The sequence below is a fragment of the Lemur catta genome, chromosome 5 (genome assembly GCF_020740605.2).
Source record: "Lemur catta isolate mLemCat1 chromosome 5, mLemCat1.pri, whole genome shotgun sequence".
Taxonomy (NCBI): domain Eukaryota; kingdom Metazoa; phylum Chordata; class Mammalia; order Primates; family Lemuridae; genus Lemur; species Lemur catta.
Genome location: NC_059132.1, coordinates 8,637,780 through 8,652,047, shown reverse-complemented (window position 1 = coordinate 8,652,047; position 14,268 = coordinate 8,637,780). Strand labels below are relative to the sequence as shown.

General features: G+C 36.5%; 2 protein-coding genes across 4 annotated transcripts in view; one reads left to right on the top strand and one right to left on the bottom strand.

The window, feature by feature from the left end:
- NR3C1 (nuclear receptor subfamily 3 group C member 1) overlaps positions 1 to 13,917 on the top strand; it is a 93,944-nt gene extending 80,027 nt beyond the window's left edge. For all 3 annotated transcript variants that reach the window (XM_045551104.1, XM_045551103.1, XM_045551101.1), the window contains exons 8-9: positions 9,140 to 9,297; positions 9,798 to 13,917. In XM_045551104.1, the coding sequence (XP_045407060.1) occupies positions 9,140 to 9,297; positions 9,798 to 9,950 (311 nt within the window). In that variant the 3' untranslated portion in view covers positions 9,951 to 13,917. The remainder of the gene's footprint in view (positions 1 to 9,139; positions 9,298 to 9,797) is intronic.
- LOC123638609 (max-like protein X) lies at positions 5,309 to 6,871 on the bottom strand. Its single transcript, XM_045552339.1, has one exon. It carries the CDS (start codon positions 6,869 to 6,871, stop codon positions 6,029 to 6,031), a length of 843 nt encoding a protein of 280 aa, XP_045408295.1. The 3' UTR covers positions 5,309 to 6,028.
- Positions 13,918 to 14,268: the final 351 nt, after the last annotated feature.

Here is a 14,268-nt window from a genome sequence, read left to right as displayed (position 1 = left end):
ACCTCTGGTTTCATAGTTATCAAATAACTTAAGCTATGGATCTTGCACAGTACTGTATCTATTTAACTATTTCCAAAGCATACATCTATCTTAACACTTTCATATTATCTTTGTTATACAAAAAGTTGTTTTAGTTTAAAGGATATAGGGAGTATTCATAATATTTCAATCAAAGCAAGAGAACCTAGTAAAAAATCCTAAATGTAAAGATCATTGCTAGAGACTTGTTTACTGTTACCTGTAGCAATATACTTATTAAAGAAGTGAACTTGACATTATTTGAGTAAACTGTTACATAAAATTCTCAGGACTTCTTCAAGTTCAGTGCCTAGATACTAACAACTGTATTTGTAAAAAATAATGATTTGAACTTTACCAGACTCACTGAGCTCTATGTATTTTTTTCATTATAAAGAAAAAGTAAGTTGAACTGGTACATCTCACAGGTTCTTTTTTTTAAAAAAGAACAGAATCACACAGATGGAAATACATACCTTAAGATGTAGACTTCTGTTCTGATAGCATAGTCTATGGAAATTGGTACCATAACCTTCCACTAAAAAACCTGTAACTCAGATGAATGCAGGAACCAATAGAGGTGAGGTGCACTCTGAAGTTAGCTTTCCCTTTGATGGCATTTTTAGTATAAATGGAAATATAAGTGAAATTGAAAAAGCAATGGATGGATCTAAAAGCAGATTAGATTGAAGAGACACTGAAGCTGAAATATATATCATCTGAAGAAATACAGTTTTTTAAAATGCAAAACATGTCTGTGTATATATACCACAAGAAGAAGTTAAAGAAACTGAAAATCACAAGAAACTGAAAACCAACGACTTTTCTTAGCTCCATCAGAGAATAGGATCCATCAGAGACTTGAGGTCACAAGGCAAACCACTACCTCAGCATCTGGAGAAACAGATAAATACAGAGAAGCACAGCCACGAGCAGCTTACTGAGAACAGAAACCACTGGAGCTAGTGAGTGATAGGAAGCCTGCAGTGATTTTACAGAATTATTGGAAGCTGAGTAAGGACTAGCTTCAGGATTAAAAACTCCCAGGGGCCCAGCCTTGCAGGGAGGGGTGGGGGGTGTGTTTCCCCACAATTTCTTGGGTTTACGCCAGAAATTTTCTAACCTCCAGAAACTCCACCATGTTCATATGGTGAAGATGAGGAAAAAATTCCCTCATTTTTCTGGTAGGGGTAGGGGAAAAGTAAACATGCAGAGTGTTCTTCACAACAAAGACCTGCCCTCTAAGGGAAACTAGAATACTTTACCAGGGCTCTATCTGACCTAGGGGGAAAAGGTGAATAGAGGATTCTGGCCCCTTCTAGCTGTCCTGTCTCGCAGTGGGGGAGGGGAGGCTAAAAAAACATTTATGGAGGTTACAGCCCAGGGATTCAGGCCCACTAAAAAATCTGAGATTTAATTAAAGATTGTAAAAACACATCACCTCACCAAACAGGGCTCCAGTAATAACAACAACAGTGGCTTACAATTGAGAAAGCTGAAAGACACAAGCTACTTAGGGAGTTCTTAGGGAAACCCAAAGACAACAGAGAAGATAGAAAAACAAGGCGACTAGAGGAACCAAAGGTTCTTGTACCTACAGCAAACATTAAATACAGCCCAATCTACCCAAAAGAACAAAAGACATCTGCACCCAAATGTTTATAGCAGCACAATGCACAATCACAAAGATGTGGAAACAACCCAGATGCCCATAGAATTTCTTACGTTCTCCGGGATAGAGTTGGAACCCATTCTACTAAGTGAAGTATCCCAAGAATGGAAAAATAAGCACCACATGTACTCACCAGCAAATTGATTTCCCTGATCATCACCTAAGTGCACATTTAGGAATAACACCAATTGGGTGTCTGGCAGATGGGGGGGGGCAGAGGGGGAGGGGATGGGTGTATACCTACGTAATGAGTGAGATGCACACCATCTGGGGAATGGACACGCTTGAAGCTCTGACTCGGGAGGGTGGGGGGACATGGGCAATATACATTTTTGGTAATTTCTTTTTAATTTCAGCATATTATGGGGGTACAAAAGAGAATAAATAAATACAGCCCAGCTCCTAGCTAGAGTAACATGAAACCTCACACTAAAAGTCTAATTACCTCAGTTCTGATACATCACGTCCAACTTTCAAAAAAATACCACAGTCTGAAGAGACAAAACAAGCATCAGAAGCAGTCCCTCAAATACTGGAATTACTAGATAGGGAATTTAAAATAACTATAATTAATATGTTAAAGGCTCCAATGGAAAAAGTAGACAGCATACAAGAACAGATGGGTAACATAAGCAGAGAGTGGAAACTCTAAAAATAATGCTAAGGAATTAAAAATACTGTGATGGAAATGAAGAATGACGCTGATGGGCTCATCAGTAGACTGGGCACAGCCAAGGAAAGAATCAGTGAGCTTGAAGACAGGTCAATAGAAACGTCCCAAACTCAAATGCAAAGAGGAAAAAAAAGAATGAAAAATGGAACATCCAAGAACTCTAGGGACAATTACAAAAGGGGTAACATACAAGTAATAGGAATACCAAAAAGAAAAGGAGAAAGAAACAGAAGAAATAATTTAAAGTAATAATAGCTGAGTATTTTCCATAATTAATGACAGACGCCAAAACACAGATCCAGGAACCTCAGTACCAAGCAAGATACATACCCAAAAACCCACACCTAAGAAATCGTAATCAAACTGTAGAAAACCAAAGATGGAAAATTTTGAAAGAAGTCAGAGGAAAAAAACAGCTTACTTATATAAGTCTGCCTTATATCAGACTTCTCATCAGAAATCATGCAAACAAGAGAGTGAAGTGAAATACTGTGTTGAAAGGGAAAAAAAAAAAAAAACAATGTAGAATAGTGTATCCAGAAACATTATCCTTCAGAAATGAAGGAGAAATAAAGACTCTCTCAAACAAAAACTGAAGAAATTTGTCAACATTAGCCCTACTTTTCATGTAATGTTTGAAGTTCTTCAAAGGGAAGGAAAAGGATATGCCCGAAACATGGATCTAAGTAAAGTAAGGAAGAGGATTAGTAAAGGAATACATAAAGGTAAAATAAAATATTTCATTTTTCGTCCTAATCTAATAGATAATTATTTAAGGTAACAATAATAATGTAATGAATGCTTAAAATATGGATAAGTGAAATGAATGACAGCAATGTCATTAAGGGATGTGAGGGAGGAATTGGAAATACTTTGTTATAAGGTACCTGCAGTGCCTATAAAGTGGTATAATGTTATTTGAAAGAGTATGTAGATTAGTTGTAAATGTATATTGCGAATTCTAGGGAAACCACTAAAAGCTTTTAAAAAGTAGTAATAACTGATATGCTAAGAGAGGAGAGAAAATAGAATCATATGAAATGCTCAATGAAAACAGAAGGCAAAAAAGGAGGACAAGATGAACAAGTGTCTTGAGTAAAACCAGTTACAAACATGGTAGATATTATTCCAACCACATCAACAATCACTTTAAATTGGAATAGTCTAAATACACTAATAGTCTTTTTTGAAGTGAAGGTGAAAATAGTTTGCCACCACAGACCCTCACTAAAAAAAAATACTTATAAAGCTAAAGGAAAGTAATCCCATCTTTAGGAAGGACTAAAGAACAAAAAAAGTGTTACATATATATGTAGGTACATTTAAACTAACATTTACTACGTGTATAAAATAACAATAGTAATAATATCTTTGGGGCTTAAAAAATAGAACTAAAGTACACAATAATTGCATATAAGCCCAAAGGGGAGTTTGGTAAGAATGGATATTTAAATTTTAAAGATGATAATTAGAAATAAAATATAGAAAGTACCAAAGCATAGGGGAAGCATAAGAAAAACAATCCAAAAGAATGAAAGATATGAGAGGAGGGGGGAAAAGCATAAACATGGTAAGAAGTAACAGATAAGGTACAGTAGTACCAATATATCAGTACTCATTAAATGTAGAGATGGACTGAATGCTCTAAGGCTCCAAGCTAAACTAAAAGACTAATTTAAAAAATAATCCAACTTTATGCTATTTATGAGAGATATGTCTGAATACAGATAGTGAAAGGCTGAAGTAAAAGGATCTACTATGCACAGTGGAACCGAAGAGATAGCAAACTTTGTCTGTAAAGGGCCAGATGGTAAATATTTTCAGCTTTGCACAGTCTCTGTCACAGCTACTCAGCTCTGCCCTTGTGGCGTGAACACAGTCATTGACAATACTTAAACAGAGCAGGCATGACTGTGTTCCAATAAAACTTTTACAAACATGGGCTGTGGGTAAGATTTGGCCCATAGGCCATAGTTTGCTGGCCCCTACTTTAACCAAAAGAATACTGAAGTAGCTAAATTATTACCAAACAAAAACAGACTTTAAGGCAAAACACAGTTATGCATATAAGATACTCATTATATATAAAGCATTCTATTCACCAGGAAAATTCTAGATATATAGCTTCCAACTACATTAAAAAAAATCATAGAGCTAAAGAAATATTTAGATAAATCGTATAAATATAGTGATATTTTATCATACCTTTCTCACAAATTATTAATAATAAATCAAGCAGACATAAAAAATAAATAAGGATGTGGGCATACACTTCAACAGTGTGAGATCGTTGGAACAAACTATTTAAAAATTTATTTTTAAAACTGCCAAACTTTTCCACAATCGCTATAACATAATTCACCAGAAATATGTAAGACATATGTTCCACATCCTCCTCAACATTTGATATTGTCAATCGCTTTCATTGTAGCCATTCTAACGATTAAAGATGCTAAGCACCTTTTCACAGGCTTATTGGTCATCTGTATTTCTTCTTTGGAGATGTGCCTCTTTGAATTTTTTGGTCATTTTTTATTGAATTGTTTATCTTATTGAGATGTAAGAATTTTTCATATTTTCTGGATATAAGCCTTTTTTCAAACATGTATTTTGAAAATGTTTTATTTCAGTCAATGGATTGCATTTATGTTTTCTTTTTTTTTTTTTTTTTTTAGCATTTGGCATTATTTATTGTAATATAATTTGATATAAAAATATTTAATTTCCTCTGGATAGTCAAACCTCTCAGATATCAAACCTGAGGCAGGCAGAAAGGAACCTGAGGGATGAGGGTACAGAGAAGCTGCTATACACCAGCATTTTGAGGAGCCCAGGGTTCACCCAGGACTCTCTTGGGCTTGTAACCCAGGAGACCATTTGAGTATCCTCCATACCCCAAGTCCTGGGAGAAATACAGGCAACACTGAGAGATGATAGAGGCCCAGTTAATTTTCCAAAATTATAGTTTTAACAAAGTTGCATTGTTGGTGTTTAGAAAAATAAAAAATTTGCAAATATGTAATGCTGTGTCACACCTGCCTTTACCATGCAGCACAACAGCCTGTGGGAACCAAGAGTGCAGGAGGAGGTAGCGCTGCTTCCCTACCTCCCAGGGCAGGGGAAGAAACTGGTAGCCCTGCTCTAAGCTAGCCAGAAAGCCCTGGCCTCACCTTGGACTGACTGGGCAGCCCTAGTCTAGGCATGAGGTGGCCCTTTCACTTTTCATGGCTGTGGGAATATTTCTTCTTACTCCTTTTTTTCCTGCCAAGATGGCCAAATGTTGCCCAAGAGACCAAAACAGAGGCAAACAGTTTCCAAATATATGTAGATCAAGAGCAGAAGTCTGCGGCTTAGAGAGAAGGCTAAGAGGCCAGGATCTCTTTGGGGTGCCCGAAGCAGACTCTGATCCTGAGGACTTCCAAAGGGAGAGGAAAGACTGGGCAGGTTTGAGTTTTATGGTCAAAATAATAAATTAATCAGAAGCTTTCACAAAACACACCCCAGCCCCACTGACAATGAAGTGGGGCTAGGAAAACCAAACACCCAGCAGAAACCAGCTGACCAGTGTGAGGTGTTGCAGTCCAAGCTCATGGGCCCAGCAGCTCCATGGCCAAATAGAGACTCAAGGCCTCTTGCTGGCTGTTACGCAGGTATCCACGAGCCAGTCAGTAAAGCTGGTTTTTCAACTGGTGCAGGACTCCGATCACGATCTCCCGTAGGGTCTGTGGCTTACAGTGCTCCTCAATCCAGCTGAAGACACAGGCCGACAGCTCCTGGAAGCTGGCCACGGAGATGGAGGCATTGAAGGACTGGAACAGAGAGTCCATGATGCCTTGAAACACGTTGAACTTGACCTGGTCGGAGACCTGGTCCTCCCCCTCATGGGGGTTGTCCTGGTGTGCCTTCACAATCTGCTCATAGTTCACTTTCATGATCTTTAGGGCCGTGACGTCCTTGCGTAGCGTGGTCACCTCTTCCTCCTGCTTTTTCTTTTCCTTATGCAAAAACTGGATGTAGTCAATGGTCTTTTGTAGAACAATGGCTTTGCTGAGCTTTTGGGAGCCAATGGAGAAGTCCTGCTGCTGGCAGGTGGGGACGATGGTCTGAAGGTCATCATAGCCTCTCTTGATGGCGTCCCTTCTCTTCTGCTCGGCCTGAGTGTGTGCTCGCCGCCGCCGATCCTTGTAGGACTCCTTGTAGGACTCCTGGTGGTAATCACTGTCCTCGTCATCTGTGTTGGGGACAGAAGAGGCACTGGTAGAACCGATGCTATTAGCTCTGGACACTACACTCCCCTTGCGGGTGCTTTCTACAAAAAGCCCGGGGTCTAGGCTGTTGTCGCTGTAGGCATACTCCACCTTGGCACAGGAGGGGAGAAAGCTGTCTTCTCTGCAGCCCCGGGGCCCGGAGAGCGGGGGAAACTTTAGGGACCGGAGGGAAGCCCCTAGTCTTCCGGACCCCCTACGTGCACGAGCCCGACCCTCCCTCCCCCCGCCGGCGTGCCGCATTTATGTTTTCTTAACTTAGTCTTTCAAAGAGCCAGAAGTTCATAATTTTGATGAAGGCCCATTTGTCCATTTTTTTCTTTTATGGTTCATGTCCCTGTGTACCAAGAAATGTTTGCTTAGCCTAGAGTTAAAAAAGATTTTCTACTGTATGTTTTCTTCCAGAAATTTTGTACTTTCAGCTTATATGCTTAGGTATATGATCCATTTCAAGTTCTTTTTTATATATGATGTGAGGTAAGGCACAAGGTTACACTTTTTTCCACATCTATATCCAACTGCTTCAGAACTGGACTGTCTTTTCCTTACTGAATTACTTGGCAAGTGTAGTTAGTTGTTTTTGTGACTTAATACATGCATTATAGCAAAAAACAAAAAATGCCATTTTTTTGTCATATGCTTTTTTGCATCAAGATCACCATATAGCTTTCCATTTTTAGTCTCATAGTATGGTGAAATACAAGGTTTGATTTTCGAATGTTTGACCAGCCTTGCATTCTGGGATAAACCCTATTTGGTCATGATGTAGTATCTTTTTTATATACAGCTGAGTTCAGTGTGCTAAAATTTTGCGAGGTATTCTTGCATGTAAATCCATAAGGGATGTGGTTCCACAGCTTTGTTATACTGTGTTTGTATGGCTTTGTGATAATTTGTTATTATTTCTGCCTTAAATGTCTAGTGAAATTCACCAGTGACGTGATCTTGGTTTGGAGCCTTTTATATAGCAAGATTTCACAAGTTCATCAAATTTTTATGAGATATTTATGAAAGTAGTTGTCCAGTTTTTATAGCAGGAGGAGAATTCTAGACTATGCTTACTCCCTATGGCCAGAAATGGATGTAATGCTGGTGATTTTAACATTAAAAAAGTTGAAAAAACATGTCAGTAGCCCAGAAACTTGAGATGGATGAAATTCTTTTAAATGTACATATGAAATAGGGCCTCATCATAATTTTTAGAATTAGTACTAACCAGCAGGAAAAAAATTATAAATAAGCAATCATTATTTTAAAGGTTTACAATAATTAGATTATCTATAATACAGCAGTATAGAATTAACCCATTGTTAACATGGTATGCCCTTAATCATTCCTAATTAAGTAATCTTCATTTTTGCCTTAATATTGTCATCTTAGTATAGAATCAAAACATTTTTGTACATATTCATTCATCTCATTCTAATCACAATCCAGGGAGAAAGACAGCAGGAAACAGGCTCAGGAAGGTTATATACTCAAATCCGCACGGCAAGAATGAAATAAATTAAGACTTCTTGCTCCTAAATCCACTGCTTTTCTTCTGTATCAGCACTTTCTAAAATGTCCGCAGCAGTTAAGTTTGGGAATGTATTCTGCTCCTTGGAGAGTACATAATAATAGCTCTGAGAAATTCTGATATTCAGAAGTCTCCCTAACTTTGTTTGTATTAAACGTTTAGCTTTTCTTAAATCTTGACCACCCAATCCTTTTTCTCTCCCTCTATTGTTAACACAGAACCAGTGTTTCTAGGAGCACACTGTGAAATGTAGCACTCTACAAAAGTCATTATCTCCACAAGATTAAGTAAAACCACAATTAACCCTCTGTTCATTGTCCTTACTAGTACCAATTTTTGAAGAATATATAAAAAATTGATTTTATACCGATTTTACAACCCAGAACCCATGAGCTATTTTCAGTATTTCTCAGTACATCAGGAAAAGCAGGTATCTGCTCCCTAATAAGGCATATCTATAAGCTATATAAAAAATCATGTTTCTTTTTAGATTGGAATCATATCGACTCAATATATTAACACATTAAAAAATATACTGCATGTTGACTTAAAAGTTCTAATTAACTGGTGACATCACAGATAGTCTAGGATCTAACTGGTAGAATAAACACTGTTGTTAACCGCCTTCTATCTCAATGCTAGGATTAAACTCAAGTGCAGAATGACAGCCAAAGTTAACTAAACAATCACTATATCATTTCATGTGGTCTTCAAAATAGCTTTGTGAACTGGGGAAGAAGGTACTACCACCAGCTCTATTTTATAGATGAGAAACCAAGTGATTTACTCAATGTTAAGTCCTCCAGTTCTCTATTATCCCATATTCTCTCCTGGATATAGTCTCATAATCCTTTGGAAATGCTTCTATCTCGGAATGTATTAAGAGTACATAGACAATGTAAGTCGTGGAGTTTGCTATTAAATGTCCTTCTTGCATGTATAAAAAGTTATGGCAATAAAATCCTTTAATTGACTCCACCTTAACCTTTTAGTTCCTAAGGACGGTTTGAAGAGCCAAGAGCTATTTGATGAAATTAGAATGACCTACATCAAAGAGCTAGGAAAAGCCATTGTCAAGAGAGAAGGAAACTCCAGTCAGAACTGGCAGCGGTTTTATCAACTGACAAAGCTCTTGGATTCCATGCATGAAGTAAGTGTCAAACATAAAGTATGTTTTCATTAGTGCAGGTAATTATACACCAATAATTTTTTCTCCCAGTTTGTGGATTTTGGTGATAGGTACATTTTCCTAAGGCCAATTATGAAATATTACTCATCTAGTCATGTGCATATAAAATAACCATGTTATTAAGGAATTTCATAGCTACTATTTTTAAAAAGGTAGAATTCCCTATTATGTATGATTAATCCACTAAATTAGAATAATATGCCCTGCATATATTATAATGCTGCAGTTCATCATGAAATATTTAATTTCATATAATACTACATTCAAGTAAAGGAATTTACAATGTCTTTTGTACTTAAGTGCTTATTATATTTAACTAAGCTTCTTTTTCACCTGGGGAATTCCAGTACATTGGTATATTCTAGGTCTGATGTTAAAAAAAAAAAAAAGAGGCCAATAAACATGAAATGTTCCTGCTGATCAGTTTTAAAGCCTAATCATTACTGTATCTTCTCTTGCAGGTGGTTGAAAATCTCCTTAACATTTGCTTCCAAACATTTTTGGATAAGACCATGAGTATTGAATTCCCAGAGATGTTAGCTGAAATCATTACCAATCAGATACCAAAATATTCAAATGGAAATATCAAAAAACTTCTGTTTCATCAAAAGTGACTGCCTTAATAAGAAAGGTTGCCTTAAAGAAAGTTGAATTTACAGCTTTTATTGTACAAACTACCAATTTGTCCTGTAGAGGTTTTGTTGTTTTATTTTTTGTTTTTGTCTATTTTGTTTTAAATACGCACTACATGTGGTTTATAAGAGGGCCAAGACTTGGCAACAGAAGCAGTTGAGTCATCACTTCTCAGTGATGGGAAAGTAGATAGTGAAATTCATTAGCTGGTCTATCCCAGAAAATAGAAGCAGTAATGTGGAAGTAATCGCCACTGTCAGAGAAGGATGGCACCTCAACCACCAGTGCCCAAAGTCTGTGTGATGAACTTTCTGCTCATACTTTTCACAGTTGGCTGGATAAAATTTTCTAGACTTTTTTGTTGGTGTATTTTCCCCTGTATAGTTAGGATAGCATTTTTGATTTATGCATGGAAACCTGAAAAAAGTTTACAAGTGTATATCAGAAAAGGGAAGTTGTGCCTTTTATAGCTATTACTGTCTGGTTTTAACAGTTTCCTTTATATTCAGTGAACTACGCTTGCTCATTTTTTCTTACATAATTAATTTTTGTATTCAAGTTATTGTACAGCTGTTTAAGATGGGCAGCTAGTTCATAGCTTTCCTAAACTCTAAACATTAATCTTCGGTGTGAAAATGGGTTGGTGCTTCTAACCTGATGGCACACAGCTATCAGAAGACCACAAAAATTGACTCAAATCTCCAGTATTCTTGTCAAAAAAGCTCATATTTTGTATATATCTGCTTCAGTGGAGAATTATATAGGTTGTGCACATTAACCGTCCTAACTGGTATAGAGCACCTAGTCCAGTGACCTGCTGGGTAAACTGTGGATGATGGTTGCAAAAGACTAATTTAAAAAATAACAACAACTACAAAGAGGCCCTGTTTGTACCTAATGCCCTATCTCTACAATGGTTAGATGGCAGGCAAGAAAATTGGTAAACTAACTGTTTTTCGGGACCTTTTGTAGTAGTTTGTATAACTTCTTAAAAGTTATGATTCCAGATAACAAGCTGTGACTCAGCTGAGAGATTTTTATTCAGAGCAAGTAATTCCCCTCACTAAAATTTACCCCCAAACTAAATCTCTAATATGGCAAAAGAAAAGTGGCTAGACACCCATTTTCACATTCCCATCTGTCACCAATTGGTCAATCTTTCCTGGTGGTACAGGAAAGCTCAGCTACTGATTTCTGTGATTTAGAACTGTATGTCATACATCCCTGTTTGTAAAACTACACATCCCTACATGTGCCATAGAGTTTAACACAAGTCTTGTGAGTTTCTTCACTGTTGAGAATTATCATTTTAAACAAAACAGAAGCTGTAGTAGCCCTTTCTGTGTGCACCTTACCAACTTTCTGTAAACTCAACATATTTACTATGCCACAAGAAATCTGATTTCTATTCAAGGTGGCCAAATTATTTGTGTAATAGAAAACTGAAAATCTAATATTAAAAATATGAAACTTCTAATATATTTTTATATTTAGTTATAGTTTCAGATATATATCATATTGGTATTCACTAATCTGGGAAGGGAAGGGCTACTGCAGCTTTACATGCAATTTATTAAAATGATTGTAAAATAGCTTGTATAGTGTAAAATAAGAATGATTTTTAGATGAGATTGTTTTATCACGACATGTTATATATTTTTTGTAGGGGTCAAAGAAATGTTGATGGATAGATAACCTATATGATTTATAGTTTGTGCAAGCATTCATACAGGCAGCAATGGTCTCAGAAACCAAACAGGTTTTCTCTAGGGGAAGAGGGAGATGAAGACTGGCCCTGTGTGCAGTGAAGGTTGCTGAGGCTCTGACCCAATCAGATTACAGAGGAAGTAATCCTATGCCTCCCATCCTGACCACCTTCTCATTCCAACAGTGAGTCTGTCGGCACAGGTTTAGTTTACTACAGTGTGTAAACAGGGGACAGAAAGGTGGTGTTTGCATATTTATAGGCACCATCTAATAGTGTGGTTATTTTCGCATATGGCCTCTCCAACAGGTAAATGAAAACAGAGGCTTATACAGAGGTACCAGCAATATGTAAATAGTGCAGAATCTCATAGGTTGCCAATAATACACTAATTCCTTTCTATCCTACAGTAAGAGTTCATTTCCAAAAAAAAAAAAATGAGGACATGTTTTATGTTTTCTTTGAATGCTTTTTTGAATGTTCTTTGTTATTTTCAGTATTTTGGAAGAATTATTTAATAAAATACATAATCATTTGCTTTCTGAATGCTCTCTAAAAGGGAATGTAATATTTGAAGATGGTTTGTAACCTACCTGGATGTGAAATTTATGGTGCCTAAGAAATACTGCTTGAACATTATCAATGACAGTGTTAAGTTTCAAAAGGGCTTCTAAAAAGTAGATTATCTTGCATTTATAGAATGTTATATGGTTAAAACCAGAAAGCACATCACACAGTCTTATTTTAGTCCCAACAACCTTGGCACTCAAAAAACAGAGCTCAGTGAAAAAAGATACGTGCACTTTGTTGTCGATAGGAAGTCAACTGACAGTCATAAAACAACTATAGAAAAAAACGACGAAACAACTAAATGGAAAAAGAAGCTGTGCCCTTTTAGAATATGTGGGTAAGAAGAAAGTTATCTTAATTATGTTTCAGTATAATTATGGATCTAAGTGAAAAAGGATATGGTGCATTTGAGAGCAGCTTTGTTTTCTATGTATGTGGTATCTTGCCATCCCAAACTACTGACGTTTATAGCAACTTGTAATGACAGTTGGTGACATGCCTAGGTGACTCAACAAATCCTGAAAAGTATTTTTAATTAGTGGTGGAGAAAGTGACCCTTTCAGTGTTTTTAGGTATTCTTGTGGGATACTATACAAGCAAAACTGAGGAACTAAGGACAGAACACTTTTTGGATATATATATATATATATATATATGTATCTCCAATAACCTGAAAGAGCGCCTGCCTTCTCTTGAAAAACAAAACAAACAAAACCTAACATGATTAGTGAATATGAAGTGCTTGATAATTTGCATAGGATGAGCTCTGGGTATGCACATGAAGGAAAACTGGCCTCACTTCAGAATTTGGGGTGGGGAGATGGGCAATTCCAATTTTACTTAAGTCTTACCATTTTAGTTCCCTTTTAAATAATCTAAGACTACATCACCATGGAATGAACATTATCATACTTTGATCTGTCAAAACTCAAGAACCACGGCAGCCTTAAGTGAGATTTCAATCTTGGCTGATCACCCCAACAACTGTAGCTGTAGATGAATGTGTTTTTTATGTGCCTGGTTTCAGTGTTGGAAGGGAAAATAAAAGTGTAAGGAAGACACTTTAAACCATTTTGGATGGAAGTTTCATCATTTTCCAGACTATTTTCAATCAACCTGGTCCACCAAGAGTTAGTGACCAGGTTTTCAAAAAAGGATTAGCTTCTCTCTAGAAAATATCTGAAAGAAGGATTTTATTTTCTGATGAAAGGCTGTATGAAAATACCCTCCTCAAATAACTTGCTTAACTACATAGAGATTCAAGTGTGTCAATATTCTATTTTGTATATTAAACAAATGCTATATAATGGGGACAAATCTATATTATACTGTGTATGGCATTATTAAGAAGCTTTTTCATTATTTTTTATCACAGTAATTTTAAAATGTGTAAAAATTAAAACCAGTGACTCCTGTTTAAAAATAAAAGTTGTAGTTTTTTATTCATGCTGAATTATAATCTGTAGTAAAAAAAAAAAAAAAATGTCTTTTTACCTACGCAGTGAAATGTCATACTTGTGTGGAAATGTTTAACTTTTATTTTTCATTTAAATTTGCTGTTCTGGTATTACCAAACCACGCATTTGTACTGAATTGGCAGTAAATGTTAGTTAGCCATTTACAGCAATGCCAAATATGGAGAAACATCATAATAAAAAAAATCTGCTTTTTCATTATGTGACTCCAACATGCTTTTGTAGAACTTGTGCAGTTCCAATTTTCCTACTTTTTTTCCTTCTTCTACTGAAAATAGAGTTACCACTTCAGGAACCCTAAGATGATAAAGTAGGCACTTAAATGTCACTGTGGCAATGCTTGCATGCTAATATGGCATAATTTCAAAATGAGCTTAACCCTGATGCCAAAGAACCAAAGATTATCCCATCCATGCCTCAAATGCTTATGTGCCAATTACTGCAAAGGATGCTAAGGGAAGGAAAAACTTACTCCTGAGGCTGCTCCAAATATAACGTAACAGTCTTTATCATGAAAGATGGCACTTTATGTAAACAAATGTTATCTAG

Coding starts and splice junctions, on each gene's coding strand:
- LOC123638609 (XM_045552339.1), bottom strand. CDS start 6,871: ATGCGGCACGCCGGCGGGGGGAGGGAGGGTCGGGCTCGTGCACGTAGG.